At 43.7% G+C, this 17,423-nt stretch overlaps 1 protein-coding gene across 4 annotated transcripts in view; it reads left to right on the top strand.

The window, feature by feature from the left end:
• Positions 1 to 17,423, top strand: part of CFAP61 (cilia and flagella associated protein 61) — a 294,842-nt gene that overhangs the window by 232,410 nt on the left and 45,009 nt on the right. For all 4 annotated transcript variants that reach the window (XM_010343722.3, XM_074406186.1, XM_074406187.1 and 1 more), the window contains 3 exons: positions 3,133 to 3,460; positions 4,816 to 4,907; positions 12,693 to 12,898. In XM_010343722.3, the coding sequence (XP_010342024.3) occupies positions 3,133 to 3,460; positions 4,816 to 4,907; positions 12,693 to 12,898 (626 nt within the window). The remainder of the gene's footprint in view (positions 1 to 3,132; positions 3,461 to 4,815; positions 4,908 to 12,692; positions 12,899 to 17,423) is intronic.

Raw genomic sequence — 17,423 nt, 5'->3', positions numbered from 1 at the left:
TATTGAAAGGCTTTTGATAACAAAATTATTTTTTAACTCGATACAAGGCTACTCAAATTTTGTGCTTCTTCTATAAGTTTTTGTAAGTTGTAATTTTTAAGAAATGTGTCTATTTCATTTAAGTTTGTCAGATTTGTTGGCATTAAGTTTTTCACATGATTTTATTATCTTTTTGTTGTCTAGGATCTGCAGTCATAATCCCTGATTTACTTCTGATATTGGTGAATTGTGTTCAGTCTTTCTGACTCTCTGTCTGCTGCCAGTCTTTCTGTCTCTGACTCTCTCTCTCTCTCTCTCTCTCTCTCTCTCTCTCCCAGTGTACATAGGGTTTTGTCAATTTTATTGATCTTTTTCAATTAAACAGCATTTGAGTTTGTTAATTTTCTCTATTATCTGTCAGTTTTCTCCTCCATTGATTTCTGCTCTTAATTATTTTCTTCTCTCTTCTTGCTTTGGATTTGCTTTACCCTTCTTTGTTCTAGTTCCTTAAGATAGTGTCTTAAGTCATTGATTTATATAAGCATTTCAGCTGTAAGTTTTCCATTATGTTTCAACTACATCCCATAAATTTATACATTAACTTTTCATTATCACTTAGTTCAAAGTATTTTTGAATTTCCTGTGATTTTTTTATTGAACTTGGATTATTTAGAAGTGTATTATCTAATACTCAAATATTTTAAAAGTTTTCCTAAATATTATATTTTTAGTTGATTTCTAGTTTAATGTTGTTGTGATCAGAGAATAGTGTTTTAAGATTTATGGCCAGGCACAGTGGCTCATGCCTGTAATCCCAGCACTTTGGAAGGCTGAAGTGGGCAGCTCACTTGAGGTCAGGAGTTCGAGACCAACTTGGCCAACAGGGTGAAAACTCATCTCTACTAAAAATATGAAAATTAGCCTGACATGGTGGTGCATGCTTGTAATAGCAGCTACTGGGGAGGCTGAGGCAGGTGAATCATTTGAACCCAGGAGGTGGAGCCACTGCACTCCGGCCTGGCCAACAGAGCAGTAACGTTTAGTTATATTCTTTTAATGTAGGCATTCACAATTTTGGCTACATTTGGAGTTTCATAGGAGTTTGTCAACTAGACTGAAAACCGAATAAGCAAATCCAACACTGTTAATAGGAACATGTGTTCCAAGTTACAGACCTCGCAAATACAGCCTATGTGCTTCTGTAACGCCAACTGGATATTACATATTGGGTACAAATAGAAAGAGGAAATGCCTGGCCACACTGACGTTCTGAGTACCTATTTTAAGACTACTTATGTTGGTGATTCTGATTAAGGAGAACAAAACTCCTCGGTTAGCTAGGGAGAAGGGCAGGAGCAGTGGTCTGATAAACCTCATTCATTCATACATTCAGACAAGCACTTCTTGTGCCAGGCACTTTGCGAGGTCCCCAGAATGTCTTGGTGAAAAACATCAGCATGCAGCTCATGATCTAGTTGGAGAGATGAATGCTGACAAGACGGGAAAGTCTGCCTTGAGAGACACTGTCACTGCAGCCTAACGTGGCTGGAGCGTGGGCCACCTGCTAAGAGCTCAGGAGGCAGCACTATCAGGCAGGGTGTGGACAGACTTTGATGTGGGGACAAAACACCAATTTCAAGAGAGTTCTGCTCCTGCCTTGGCCTCCCAAAGTGCTGGGATTACAGGCTTGAGCCACCGCGCCCGGCCTGTTATATTTAATTTAAATTAATTTAGGTGTAAATATATGTAGACATGCATGACTAGTGGCTACAGCAGGATCAGAAAGCTCCCTGAACCATTCGTGGGTGGGGCGTAGGGCAGGAGTACTGAAGGGGCAGGCTACCCCTTGCCCAGGGACAGCTGATGTCTATACAGAGTAGAACAGGTGACGGGGGTAAAGCAGGAATGTGAAGGAAGCAGGGAGATGGCCATCAGTATGATTGGGACCTGTGTCTTATGTTCATTTTTTAGCATGCTTTTAATAAGGTGGCAGATTATTTTTGGTAAAAATAGAATCAGTTGAACTTACTTCATTTTGTCAGACAACTAAAGCCACAAACAACTAACTTGCACTGCTTTAGTGACTTTCAACATCAGGATGGAAGGTGATAGCCAGATGAGCATGAGAAAGCATTGAAATTTGAGCACAGAATGGCGAGGGCATCATGTAAAGGGGTTGGTGGCCCCTCTACTTATGGCACTCACACAGTGCCTGGAATATGGTAGATATGCCATCAATATTTCTTAAATGACTCTCTGTCCTATCAGGGCAAGAAGCAACAAGGCAGGAACCCAGATCGAGTAGATACAGAGACTGATGAAGCACCCATCTCTGGAGCATCATAAAGGGTCAGGCTTACTGGGTTTTAAAAGTTAGCAATGGGCCGGGTGTGGTGGCTTACACCTGTAATCCCAGCACTTCGGGAGGCTGAGGCAGGTGGATCACGAGGTCAAGAGATCAAGACCATCCAGGCCAACATGGTGAAACCCCGTCTTTACTAAAAAATACAAAAATTAGCTGGGTGTGGTGGCGTGCACCTATATTCCCAGCTACTCGGGAGGCTGAGGCAGGAGAGTTGCTTGAACTAAGGAGGCGGAGATTGCAGTGAGCCGAGATTGTGCCACTGCATTCCAGCCTGGTGCCTGGCGACAGAGTGAGACTCCATCTCAAAAAAAAAAAAAAAGTTAGCAATGGGCAGTCTGAAAACTGAACACTGGATGAGGTCACCCCAAGAAGGAACCTGCAGATACCTGAGTGTCAGACAGGAAGGGGAAGAGGATGGAGGCTGAGCTAGAGCTGTTCAAAATGTAGAAGCATGAGGGGAAGGCAGGATCTGCACAAATGTAAACCCTCTTACGTGGAAAAACCACTCACTCTGCAAGAGATATTTCATCACTTGGCATCCTTCTCTCCACTGGATGTCTAAATTGAGTGAATAAAAGAGTGACATTTGAGAATCTTAATGTGTTTTTCATACCCAAGACAATCTATCTCTCATACACACACAAGCAACATGGTAACAAACTTTGTTTATGTATTTTTGTGCCCCAGATAATAAAATGCCCTGGAGAATAGTCACACTCTTGAGAAGGTAAAAAAAAAAAAAAAAAAAGAGTGATAACTGGATACTTCTGTGATTGTTCAATTTGTAGATGTTTTTCAGCTTCTGTGAGAAGAAGGTGGATTATGAAACATTTAAAGCACTCAATGATGCATGTCTTGTGTATGATGGTCGACTTGTGATTGATACCAGCTTCCACACCAATGACATAGCCATCAGAGCTGCCGGCTCCCTCACCAAATTCTCCAATAGATATTACTCAAATGAGTGGACTCACAGCAACTTCAGTTCCAAAGAAATTGGCTTCCAGTTGGCAGCAGCTATGTTACACCTCTTTGATCCAACCCTTGAGCCTGTCATGGAGCCACCAGCTGATCTTGACCGGCTCATCCCCATGTACAAAGGAGCCAAGATTCAAGGTAGACTTCCTTCTCCTTGATAAAGCCACAGATTATGTATGGGTCAGCAGTCAGGCCAGCCCTCCAGGTTTCTCTTAGGGTTGGGGAAAAGGCTCCTTGGTACCTCAGTGGGTTGCCAGAGGAGAGAAAGTGTCTATCTAATTTCTGAAGCATTTATTACAAACCTGGAATTATTGTTATTATGGCTATTTGCATTTGAGCATTTATTACGGACCACACCCTAAATGGGGTTTCCATTTTACAGATAAGAAAACAGACAAGGGGATGATTATTAACTTGTCTGGATGTCTCATAGCTGGAAAGTGATGGTTTGCCCTGGCCTCTTACCCAAAACTTCCATTTTCACTATTAAGTTCAGAGATAAGGAGACCCTTCCAGACAGCCAGGCCTCAGCCTGCTCTTGGGATGGATAAGCTTAACCATTTGCAACTGTAAAGCAGTGCACTTTTATCCTGTAAACCTTTTTGGTCCCCTAGGGAGGAGATGATTTCATGAGTAATGCAAGTTTCCTTCACGTTTAGGGGGTGTGAGAAATACCTTTGAAAATGGCATTTCTGAATGTTGTGGACCTTTTACCAGAAAAATGCACTAATTTATAAAATTATGTGTTCACTTCTGGAGGTTTGTGGATGAACCCACAAAGGTATACGTAGGCCCCCGGGGTGTCCATGGAGCCCAGTCCAGTCAACAGGGGGGCCAGACTACAGAGACAAAAGCCCCCCCATTCCATCCTTGTCTTCCTCTTCCTAACTAGGCAGCCCCACACGATCTTGCTTTGCTTCTCACTCTGGGTGAGACCTGAGGAAAGGTGGTGGTGTGGGCAGGCAAGAGAAAGGAGGGCTGTCAGAAGCCAGAGCTGGCACAGGCCCAGACCTCAGGGACAAGCCAAAATACTAAGAAGTCGATCATGACAGTTTCTAAAACATTGAACAAAGTACTTTGTTGATGGTCCTAATTAAATTCAATTTTTTAATATTTTGGCTAAGTTTTGGAGAAGTGATGAGGCATAGGAATGCCATATGCAACATTTAAGTCTTCTAAAGGTCTTGATCTGGTTTTGGGAGATATAGGTTAGGGCGTGGGGAGCTACAGCTAATCACGGGATACACAAGATTGGCTTGGAGCATCCTGGAGCATTGGCTCCGTTATGGGGTAGCGTGTCACATTCACATCAATTTGGTTAAATAAATGTCAGCCACCCCAGGGAGTTCCTTGCTGTTAGCGGCACTTTAGTGGAAAAGTTTGAGGAGCATACGCCACTGCAAGCGTCTGTTTGTCCTGTGGTGAAAATGTGAGCTCTGTGACTCACCTCCTTCACAATTAATTTTAAATGGAAAACTTGCTGTCTCCTCTAGGGGGCATTCTTCCCGGGTCTTACCATTATCTGCACATTGCCAAGCCTGCCATTCCAACTCCCTTGGAGATACAAATGGCACAGCCTGATTATGTAAGTATTATTTCTGAATTTCATTCTACTTTCAAATACAAAACCTTGTTTATAAGAGGATGAAAGTCTTTACTTGGAGGCTTTAACGTGCTGGTCCGCACATCAGAAGCCTGCTGGAGTAGTCATCCCCCAAGACAGCCCTCAGTGACTCTTGTGTCTTCATGCCCTTGTGTGGCCCCTCCCACACTGAGTAGAGCTGACCTGTGTAGCCAACGGGATATTGGGGAAATGACTGTGTGACTTCCAAGGTCAGGTCAGGTCAAGAAAGATACTGTAGCTTAGCCGGGCGCGGTGGCTCAAGCCTGTAATCCCAGCACTTTGGGAGGCTGAGGCGGGTGGATCACGAGGTCGAGAGATCGAGACCATCCCGGTCAACATGGTGAAACCCCGTCTCTACTAAAGATACAAAAAATTAGCTGGGCATGGTGGCACGTGCCTGTAATCCCAGCTACTCAGGAGGCTGAGGCAGGAGAATTGCCTGAGCCCAGGAGGCGGAGGTTGCGGTGAGCCGAGATCGCGCCATTGCACTCCAGCCTGGGTAACAAGAGCGAAACTCCGTCTCAAAAAAAAAAAAAGAAAGAAAGAAAGATACTGTAGCTTCCAACCTGCACACTTCTAGATGGCTTGCTGCCATGCTGTAGGGACCCCTTTAAAAGGTCCATGTGGCAGGAAATTGAGGCTTCCTGCACCGGCCGGGCAGATGAGTGCACCACCTTGGAAGCTGATCCTCCAGCCTCATTCAAGCCTTCAGGTGACTGCAGCTGCAGCCAGCATCTTGGCTGAAAACATGAAAAGCCTTGAGCCAGAGCCCCCCAGCTAAGCCACTCTCAGCCTCTGACTCCCAGAGACCATGAGATAACAAAAATTTATTGTTGTTTTAAGCCATCCCTTTTTTTTAATAGACTTTATTTTTTTAGAGCCGTTTTGGGTTCATAACAAAATTGAGCAGAGATACAAAGCTTTCCCATATACCCCCAACCCTTCAGCAGACATAGAGCCTCCCCCACTATCAACATCCCCCACCAGTGATATATTTCTTACGATCAATTAACCTACACTGGCCCATAATTATCAGCCAAAGCCCATAGTTCACATCAGGGTTCACTCTTGGTTTTGTACATTCTGTGGGTTTGGACAAATGGATAATGACACATATCCACCATTGCAGGATCACACAGAGCAGCTTCACTGCCCTGAGAACCCTCTGTGTGCTGCCTGTTTGTCCCTTCCTCTGTCCTAAGGCCTGGCAGCTACTGATCTTTTTGCCGTCTCAGTCACTTTGCCTTTTCCAAAATGTCATATAGTTGGAATCATACAGTCTTTGGGCTTTTCAGGTTGGCTTCTTTCACTTAGTAATATGCATTTAAGCTTCCTCTCTATCTCTTCATGGCTTGATGGCTCGTTTCTTTTTGGCACTGAGTGGTCCTCTATTGTCTGGATGTATCTGTTTATTTATCCATTCACCTACTGCAGGATATTAAGCCTCTACATTTTGAGGCAACCGGTGATGCATCGATAGATAACTGAAATATCAGTGGAGCTGGTAGACTGCTTAGCATCTGGAATGGCCATGGGGACTCCACTGTTTTCCTCCCTTCCAGGAAAAGCAGAAGCTGTGCAGATGGGAATTCCCTATTTAAAGGACACAGGTAGTTGGTCGGTTGAAGAGCTTCTCTAATAAGATCCTCTGACACATGGTCCCAGCCCAGTGTGTGTTGTCATCTGGGGCCTTCCTTTTGCATATGTCACATTGGCTTTTTAGTCAATGAGGTAGACTGGAAGCTCTCTACTTAACTCCATTCCCATTTTCTTCTCCTGAATATTTTTGAGGTTGAACAAGATGACCAACCTAAAATAAACACATTTTCCAGGTTTCTGCCATGGGGCAGGTTCTGGCCAATGAGATGTAAGTAGAAGCTCTTGGAAAATTCCTTAAAAGGGAGCAGACTCAAATGACACAGGTTCTGGTCTCTTCACCTTTCTCAATCCCAGCTGTTCCATTTCCTTCCCATGGACCTTGAACAAGCTCTTCAATATCTCTCCATTTCTGGGATTGCTGGGGAGCGTATATATAAAAGGGGGCAGGCTCAAATAGCACAGGCTATGGGCTCTTCACCCTTCTCAATCCCAACTGTTCCATTTCCTTCCCATGGACCTTGCCCAAGTTCTTCAATGTCTCTGCATTTCTGGGATTGCTGGGGGTCATATATAAAGCAACCCTGGAACAAAACAGGTAGCCAGTAAGTGGTGAAGGTGGTTGTTTTAATCGTTATTCCAGATAAATAACGAAACCCAGTTCTTCCAGGAAAAGGGTAAATGCTGTATGTTTAAACTTACTTTCCTTAACCCTTTCCCAGATTATTTTAGTTGTCCTGTACACGTGGTCTGATGCAAAATTGTCTTGTAATAAATGATCATCACTTATTATAGATCATCATAAATACTGTTCCAGTTTCTGTTGCTGTGTAAAAAACACTTAGTGGCATAAAACAACCATTTGATCCTGCTCACATATTCTGTGAGTCAGGAATTTGGACAGAGCACAGTGGGTACAGCTTGTCTCTGCTCCACACTATCCAGAGCCTTAGATGAGCAGACTAGAGGGTTAGATCAATGGTCCGGATCATCTGAGGGCTCGTTTACTAAATCTGAAGGCTTGTTACTCAGCTGAGCTGGGATGACTCAGGGACAGGGAGTGCTCACTGCAACCTCCCCACCTGGGCTGTTCTCACATGCCTGGGCTTCCTCACAGTATGGTGGCCTCAGAATAGCCAGACTGCACACATGGTGGCTCTGGGCTCCAAGTGCATAAGTTATTGTGCAAGTTGGAAGCTGCATTGCCTTTTATGACTCAGCCTCAAAAGTCACACGGCATCACTTCTCCCACTCTCTCTGTTGGAGCAGTCACAGCAACCACTGAGATTCAAGGGGTGGGGGATAGAGAGTCCATCTCTCAAGGCAGAGAGTGTCAAGGTCATATTGCAGGACAGTGTGTGGGATGGGGAAATTGTCATGGCATCTCTGGAAAGTACAATCTGCCACCAATGAGGTGGGGCATGAGGTAAATAGGATAGAGCCCAGAGTATTCACAGGCTAAGTACTTTGATCATCACAGATAAATAACTTGAGTCTAATATGCACAAGAGCTAGAACATATTGCACTTGGCTTCAGCCAGAACCAGATACTTCAAGGACAGTGCATGATTTCCTACATGTGGCGTCGTTTATTTATGAGCCACTGACTCTCTCTAAATAAAGTCAGAGGAGGAGCCAAAAGGAGTTTTTAGATAATGAGAGTTTTAATAAGAGTGCAACTTAAATAGATTCTTTGGCTGGTGCTGTGACAGCATGTGAACAGGACCCCTGACTTTAATTAACCATTTTGCCAGGTGGGCCTCCTTTTTAATTAGTACAGAAGATCTAAACAGATTTTTTCTTCCATTTTATTATCCAAGAAAAAAAAAAATGTAGGATGGCTCCATGGCAATCTTTTGGGGCTGGAATTAATTTGATTAATTGAAATTGTTGCCAAAATGGTCAGGCAGCCACCTAAATATAGCCAATTGATCAAGAACGGAGCCCACTGAACAGTATTTCACCAGAGGGATTGAATGACTATTCATGCACTAGATGCAGCACAGACAAATCTTCTCGGATGTTTATAGTGCTCACTAATTGGAATATTTAAGTCAGAAGCTACTGTAGTAATTCATGAGCTCTTTGAGAGGTAACCTGACAAAAGGAAGCAAGGGGACCCCAAGTCGTCTACATAATAAACTGATTCACAGATTCCAGTCCACATGCTTTGTTGGCGTATATACCGCAGAATAAAGAAATTTGTCACAACAAATTCTGCCTTGGATACCATCAAATTTAAAATTGTGTGTTTCAGTGTGAGAGCTAGGAACTTGATTTCTTGAACACCGAGTCTGATTAATCCTGCGTCTTCCATTTGGCGTGAATTCCAGAGCCATTTTCCAACCTTTGTCAAGATCATAAAGAAACTCAAAAGGATAATTGTATTCAGGGGAAAAAAAGAAGAAGAAAAACCATGTCAGAATCAGTGACTCCATCAAAATTTTAAATTTAATATCCAATTTTTTTAAACAATTTACTCATATGCTTAAAATAGGGGAAGACGGCAGGCATAGGCTACCAAATTGGAAGGTTGTGAAATAATCGTCCTGACCCCGGAACCCCTCACCACGTGAGCAAGGCTGGGAGGTGCCCTGTGGCATCACTAGGCGAGCTTTCTGTGAGCCATTGCAGAAAGAGTTCTGGGCTTCCCTGGCTTATCGTGTTCTGTCGGCGACTGTGAACAGGAATGGCCTGCACTACAAGAGTAATTTGTGTCTAAGAAGCCCCTGTAGGAGTGAACTGTCTTTAACGTTAATACAACATATTTGGAGGCACTCTCAGTTCCCAGATGGCCCCAGTGATGTTAATGTGGTGTCAAATCTCCTTAAAGTGGACACTGCTCCTTCCTGCCAAAGTTGAGATCAGCCATCAGTGCAGCCTCCTCATCGCCCTCTCTAGCGTGGCTTCTTCAGGACTCCAAGCTCTCATCTCTCTGAAGCACTGTGTCATAGGATCGTGCAGACGAAACTTAGGGAGGGCGCCAAAAGGTGATAATTCCGTGTTTACATTTAAAAGTAAGACCAAAAAAAAGCAACAAGTCCATAACTTAAAAAAAAAAAATCACTACACTGATGTTGATGATAGACTCTCAGGGAACAGGATGACATTGACATTTAAGGGCACAAAGTGCTTGGACTGTCACTGCTGTCAGCCTGCAGCCAGCAGGGCTCCTCGAGAACTTGTCAAGTCACTACCGACCAAGTGACCATGACCATCGTCTTGAGGTGCACAGCCTCCACCCCGTACGTGAAATCCAAGTCAGCCCTTCTAAACATAAAGAAGTCCTCATAAGCTGAAGGCGGGGGATTGTTAAGCTGAAGTGAGACTCTTGGCGAAGTCAAGATTTGTTAACCACATGGGCGGATCTCAAGGTGTGCCCCCTTGACACCTGGGCTCCCGTTCTTTAATCCCTTCGCACAATGAAACATAAAAGGAGGAGGAGGCCTGGGGAAGCCTGGCAGATAAAACTGTGCCAGTGTGTGGCGCTTCCTCTCCCCGACACCAGCCTCACTGCCACTGTGCGAGAGCTGCCCCCGCTTGGAACCCGCCTGCAGCTTCCCAGCCTTTCCACCAGCCATCCCCTACTGTGATGCAGACATCTACTCCTGGGTTCCAGAAGCCAAACCTAAAGCTGCTGTTTCTAAACACAGCTGGTCTTTCAAGCCTTGTGTTTAATTTAGAAATACACACGGAGGTCACCTACTTCACAGTCTGTATATCTACATAGATTTTAATTCTGAAATACTGCTGAATATCCCAGGCCATCAGGTAAAGTTGACACCAGGGGTTATTCTGTGAGGTCATGCGCCCCCAACCCCATCTGGTGCAATGGTGGGAGTCATTGCTCAGACTGCGAAGTCAAGACTTGAGAAAACACACGTGAATGAGCAAAAACCCATGGGGCCCCCAGGCCTAGAGAGAGGCCTGTGGCAGGAGCCGAGGACAAGGGGTTAGCAGAGGAGGAGGCCAGGCCCCGGCAGCCAGAGGCTCAGGCCTGGCTTTTTCCAAACTCTTCTCCAGAGGAGCCTGCCCTTCCACACCAACTTCTTTCTTCCTGGAGCCTGCTTCCTTCCTTCCTTCCCTCCTTTCCTTCCTTCCTTCTCTCCTTTCCTTCCCTCCCTTCCTTCCTTCTCTTCCTTCCTTCCCTCCCTCCCTCCCTTCCCTTTTTTCCTCCCTTTCCTCTTTTCTTCCCTCCCTTCCTTCCTTCCCTTCCTTCCTTCCTTCCCTCCTTCCCTCCCGTCCTCCCTCCCTCTCTCCCTTCCTTCCTTCTTTCCTTCCCTTCCTTCCTTTCTTTCTTCTTTCTTTCCTTCTTTTCTTTCTTTCCTTTATTTTTCCTTCCCTCCCGCCTTTCCTCCTTCCCTCCTTCCCTCCCTCCCTCCCTCCCCTCCCTTCCCCTCCCCTCCCCTCCCCTCCCCTCCCCTCCCCTCCCCTCCCTTCCCCTTTCCTTCCCTTCCTTCTCTTCCTTTCTTCCTTTATTACTTTCTCCCTCCCTCCCAGTCTCCCTCAATTTGCTCATCAAAAAAATCTAGTTCCTTGCCATGGCACAGCCTGAGTATTTAAAAATAACTTGTCCTCACTTTAAGAAGTAATGATCAGTTTTTAAAAATGACAAACTGCATAGTCAAATAACCATAAGGATAAACCATAAAAATCACCTAATCTCTCAACTGCAGAAAGTGACCATTAACATTTTGTGAAAATGTTGATACAAAACAAATGAAATGATACTGTGCATTTTCGTGAACTACTCCTACAGTATAAAATGTACTGTGAACGTATCTCCCTGTTGTGAAATATATTTGAACGCTAATTTTTTTAAATGCATTGCACTCCATTATGGGGGGCATTGTTTTGTTGGATAATATTTTGATGAGTTTGGATTTTTTTAAGCATTATGTTACATTGGTAGATTTCCCATCTATCCATCCATTTCTATAAATTAAGCACCACTTCCATCTCCCTAAGTACCATCCCCCAGCCCAGTTGTTCCTCCCCCACCCCCAAACGCCCAGCTTCTCACACACCTGGAGTTGGCCCAGGACTCACCTGTCGTGCCTCCTATATATCTCGCCTTGTACCTTTACAGCTGGCCGAGTCCCCCCAGGGCTTTGCCATGCGATACTCAGACACCCACCAGTTGCCTGTATTTATTTAAAAGTTAAACTGTGTCCTTGTTTAGACAAAATCCCCAGGTGATGTCCAAAACTAAGTCAATGTTTGGGATCCAGGCGGTCCAAATTGCCTTGGATTTCTAAATGCCACATTCAAGTTCAGAAGAGAAGCTTAAATCTATATGCACTCAGAAAACATTTATTGAGCGTTACTGTGTACTGAGGTCAGAGTCTAGGGCTGTAGTAAAGGTTCAGCCACCTCTTGCAAAACCCACATTTGTCCACAGAGGCTTCCCACTGCCTGAGCCAGTGGGGAGCTGTCTGAGTCCCAAATAGAAAAAGTCATCGTGGCATGGAATTGGAGCAGCATCTATCCTTGTCACTTGGGCTCATGTGGCAGTTGTAGCTGGTTTCTACAGGACAGAAAGTCACGAATCCACACCTTTAGCAATTTATAAACTAGAAAGCCACTTGCAGAATGTGTATGTGGGTCTCCCATAGCCTTGAACCTCCTTCCTGGGAACAGACCTTTTCAAATGACTGACGCTGCCCAATTCCTGCCATCGGGCGTGGCCTTTTACGTGTTTCTTTTGTTCAAGTAAACTTGAAAATAACTGAAATTATTTCTGATCAGTTTTGACTAGGAGGTTTTTCTCAAAATGATGCCATGGAAGCAAAGAAATTTAACAGTGTTAAAACACCTCAGAGGAGAGAATAAACCCAGTTCCACTTATTAGCTGGGCCCGCTGTATTAATAGAGGATGGGTTGTAACCTAGCAACTAGTTTAGAAACACAGAACATGGCAATCACAGTTTAAAATATCCTGAAGAACATTTAGTCACTGAGTCCAAGTATGTGGTTTCTGACACACTGTTACCTTCTGCTGAGTTTGGTCAATATCTATTACTGTTATTTGCAATGAGGGATAAGATACAACCTGTCTGTTACATTTGAAAAAATAAACTGCTATGATAAAGTTCCCAAAATCCAGAGATGTTTCTAATGTTGCTTTTCTGATGCACATCCCGCCTCCAGGGTTTAGAACTAATAACCGGTAGTGCAGAAAATGGGACTTACTTCCGAATTCATATTAACAAGTATAAAATGGTGGAAACCATCACGTGCCTTTCTAAGGAACCCTTCCCCGCCTCCAACTACATCCGCCTGTTTGGCCAGCATGAGCAGCTCCTCAACAACCTGTGTGCTCGGTACGATAAAAATATGATCACCGATCTCTATAGGTAAGTTGGACATTGCATTTCACTACGGGGAAATAGAAACATATACAATGTCTCATGAATGAGGGATGTGTGTTGTGATGCACCAGAGAAACCGCTGGGAGAAGCCAAGTGGCAGGGATTTCATTCTAATGAAGAACATCTGAGGCTAATGTGGATACGTGGACTCCAGATGTATCCACACATGGCCCCCGTGGCCATACCAGGGTCTGGACCCCAGGTACAACCAAGACCCCCATGGACAGGCTCGGAGGAGATGATATTCAAGTCCCTTTCCACATGGGACTGTCAAGAGCAGTGGTCAGAAATGCCGGAGGTAGACTTGGGAACAGCATGTGGAAGGATCTGATTCTGATGGGACTCTGCGATCATGGGACAGAGTGTTGTGACTCCAGCTTCCTCCTCATGGCATGTGTTCAGGCAGGCTCAGGGTGGCCATTTGTCCAGGGTATTGTTAAGGGAATTCCTACACTGACAGGCCAGTTAGACTTGAAACCTTCGTCTTTTCAAACTCTTGAGACACACTTCATCCTATCCAATAGGAAGGCATAGAATTTCCAAGTGGAAATCTACCTCTCAATGTAGCCTGCTTCTTAGCAGTTAGGAGACTTTCCCTCTATTCACAAAGCAAGATGATGCAGAGCCAGCGCTAGATACAAATGCAGAATGAAAACTGCGGACTTTAAAGGGAAAAATAATACTGGAACCTTATGGGTCTACTGCCTATGTGAATAAATCATGCCTTCTATCAGCAGTCAGGAAGTCCCTCTCTGATCACAGCCCCGCCCACCCCACCATCTCCTAGGAGGTAGCCACTGTCCTGAAGTTTGAGTTTTTCATTCTGTTGCCTATAAAGCAAGGATCAGTGAACTTCTTCTATAAAGGGCAGATATAGCCTCAGTTGCAAGTACTCAACCTGCATTTGTAGTGAGAAAGAAGCCATAGATGATGTGCAAACAAATGGACACAGCTACGTCCCAAGAAAGCTTCATTCGCCAAAATGGGCAGTGGGCTGGATTTGCTCTCGGTCATAGTTTGTCAACTGTTGTTTTAAAGAGGCGTACATAGACGCATGTGATTTCCTAAATAATATTTGAGTTTGCCTTGCCTACTTCTGACTCAGTTTATAGCTTATCAAAGAAAGCGAGTGTTCAGTTTGCACTGTGTTTGTGAGAACCATCCAGGATGATGTCTGTAGCTGTGGTTCATTCGTTCTCCCTGCTGTGTGGTATTCCATCATGTAATGGTCACGATTCAACCGTGGATTTTCCTGTTGACTGTGTTGACACTGGTTCCAGTTCAGGGCCATTACAGTCGGACGTTGTGAACGTTGCGGACGTACCTCATGTGCAGAATCTTTCTAGATATCCTAGTCTGAGAACCGCTGGGTCACAGGACATGCACATCTTCAGTTTCACTAGTTGATGCCCAGATATTTCCCAAGTGTGGTCACGTGCCATATAGACTTTCCAGTCAACAATGAACCACATATACAATCGTGGTCCCGTAAGATATTAACAAAGCTGAAAAATTTCCATCTCCAAGGGCCACCTTCCTATCACCTAACACAACACATGACCCACGTGTTTGTGTGATGCTGGGGTGAACAAACCTACTGTCTGCCCAGTTGGTATAAAAGTATAGCACACAGTTATGTTCCGTGCAGAACACTTCAAATGATAATGAATGACCATGTGACTGGTTTATGTATTTACTAGACTATATATTTTATTGTTATTTTCAAATGTATGCCTTCTGCTTATAAGAAAAAGTTAACTCAAACAGTCTCAGATAGGTCCTTTGAGGGGGTATTCAGAAGGCATTATTGTCACAGGAAATGGCAGCTCCATGTGTGTTACTGCCCCTGAAGCCCTTCCAGTGGGGCAAGATGTGGAGAGAAAGACAGTACTCTTGATGTCCTGACCCTGTGTAGGCCTAGGATAATGTGTGTGTTTGTGTCTTGGTTTTTAACACAAAGTTTAAAAAGTAAAAAATAAAGTAAAATAAATTGTAAATAGAAAAAACTCCATAGAATAAGGACACGAATATTTCTGAATAGCTATACAATGTGCTGTGGGGGGTTTTTTGTTTGTTTTCTTTTTGTTTTTGAGATGGAGTCTTGCTGTTGCCCAGGCTGGAGTGCAGTGGCATGATCGGAGTTCATAGAAGCCTCCACCTCCTGGGTTCAAGTGTTTCTCCTGCCTCAGCCTCTCAAATTGCTGGGATTACAGACACATGCCACCACATCTGGCTAATTTTTGCATTTTCAGTAGAGACAGAGTTTCACCATGTTGGCCAGGCTGGCCTCAAACTCCCAACCTCAGGTCATCCACCGCCTTGGCCTCCCAAAGTGCTGCCATTACAGGAATGAGCCATCGCGCCCGGCCTTGTGCTTGTGTTTTAAGCTAAGTGTTATTATTACAAAAGAGTCAGAAAGTTGTAACAAAATAAGATTATAAAGTACAAAGAGTAAGCTAAGGTTAACTTATTATTAAAGAATAAGAAAGATAGAAAAACACATTCCTATAAATTCAGTGTAGACTAAATGTACCGTTTATAGTATCTTCAGTATTATATGCTAATGTCCGAGGCCTTCACACTCACTCACTGCTCACTCACTCACTAACTGCCCTTGAGCAACTTCCAGTCCTGTAAGCTTCATTCATGGTAAGTACCCTCTACAGGTATACTCTTCTAAAATGCTTTATACCATATTTTTGCTGTAAATTTTCTATGTTTAGATACACAAATGCTTACCATGGAGTTACAGTTGCCTACAGTATTCAGTGCAAAAACTTGTGCAAGTTTGTAACCTAGGAGCAACAGGCTAGGTGTGTAGTAGTAGGCTAGACCATCTAGGTTTATGTAAGTGCACTCAAGGATGGTTGCTAACAAGGCGTTTCTCAGGACCTATTCCCATCGTTAAGTGACACGTGACTGTTGTATTTATTTATTTATTTATATTTTATTGCATTTTAGGTTTAGGGGTACATGTGAAGAACATGCAAGATTGTTGCATAGGTACACACATGGCAATGTGATTTGCTGCCTTCCTTCCCATCACCTATATCTGGCATTTCTCCCCATGTTATCCCTCCCCAACTCCCTACCCCCCACTGTCCCTCCCCTCGTTCCCCCCACAGACCCCAATGTGTGATGCTCCCCTCTCTGTGTCCGTGTTTTCTCATTGTTCAACATCCACCTGTGAGTGAGAACATGTGGTGTTTGGTTTTCTGTTCTTGTGTCAGTTTGCTGAGAATGATGGTTTCCGGGTTCATCCATGTCCCTACAAAGGACATCAACTCATCGTTTTTTATGGCTGCATAGTATTCCATGGTGTATATGTTCCACATTTTCCCTGTCCAGTCTACCATCGATGGGTATTTGAGTTGGTTCCAGGTCTTTGCTATTGTAAACAGTGCTGCAATGAACATTCGTGTAAATGTGTCCTTATAATAGAATGATTTATAATCCTTTGGATATATACCCAGCAATGGGATTGCTGTGTCAAATGGAATTGCTATTTCTAGGTCCTTGAGGAATCGCCACACTGTCTTCCACAGTGGTTGAACTAATTTACACTCCCACCAACAGTGTAAAAGTGTTCCCATTTCTTCACATCCTCTCCAGCATCTGTTGTCTCCAGATTTTTTAATGATCGCCATTCTAACTGCCATGAGATGGTGTCTCAATGTAGTTTTGATTTGCATTTCTCTAATGACCAGAGATGATGAGCATTTTTTCATATGTTTGTTGGCCTCATATATGTCTTCTTTTATAAAGTGTCCATTCATATCCTTCGCCCACTTTTGAATGGGTTTTTTTTTTTTCTTATAAATCTGTTTTAGTTCTTTGTAGATTCTAGATATTAGCCTTTTGTCAGATGGGTAGATTGCAAACATTTTTTCCCATTCTGTTGGTTGCTGGTTCACTCTAATGACTGTTTCTTTTGCTGTGCAGAAGCTCTGGAGTTTGATTAGGTCCCATGACTGTCATATTTATTTAAACTTTTCCCAGCAGTGAATGAGAGCTCCTCTTGCTCCACGGACCTGCCAAACCTTGGTACTGCTAAATTTGGCCGGTCTAGTGGCACACAAAGGTATCCTCCTGGGGCTTTAATGCACCCTTCCCCAGTTAATGATCCAGTTAACTGCCTTTTCATTTGTTCATGGGTCATTTGTGGTAGTTTCTGTGAAATGTTGATTCATGATATTTGTCCATGGAGCAGGGGTGTCTTCTCATTATTAATTCACAGAAATCATTTATAAACAAACTGGAGACAAATTTGTGTTGGTTATATATTTTTAACCAACTTTGAGGCTTGTCTTTTTGCTTTCTTTATAATGTCAACAATAGTCTTAATTTAATAGAATGTTTGCCTTCTTCAAGAGTATCTTGGATATTTTTGCCTTTTCCCTCTTATAATAGTTTTGTAATCAACTTGTCAAGAACCATGAAAAGCCCCATTGGATTTGATAAGAAATGCATTAAATCATAGATCAATTAGGCAAGAATTGACATCTTTGAT

Source organism: Saimiri boliviensis, chromosome 9 (assembly GCF_048565385.1).
Source record: "Saimiri boliviensis isolate mSaiBol1 chromosome 9, mSaiBol1.pri, whole genome shotgun sequence".
Lineage (NCBI taxonomy): Eukaryota > Metazoa > Chordata > Mammalia > Primates > Cebidae > Saimiri > Saimiri boliviensis.
The sequence above is the reverse complement of the archived record's forward strand: the minus strand, read 5'-3'. Positions and strand labels throughout refer to the sequence as shown.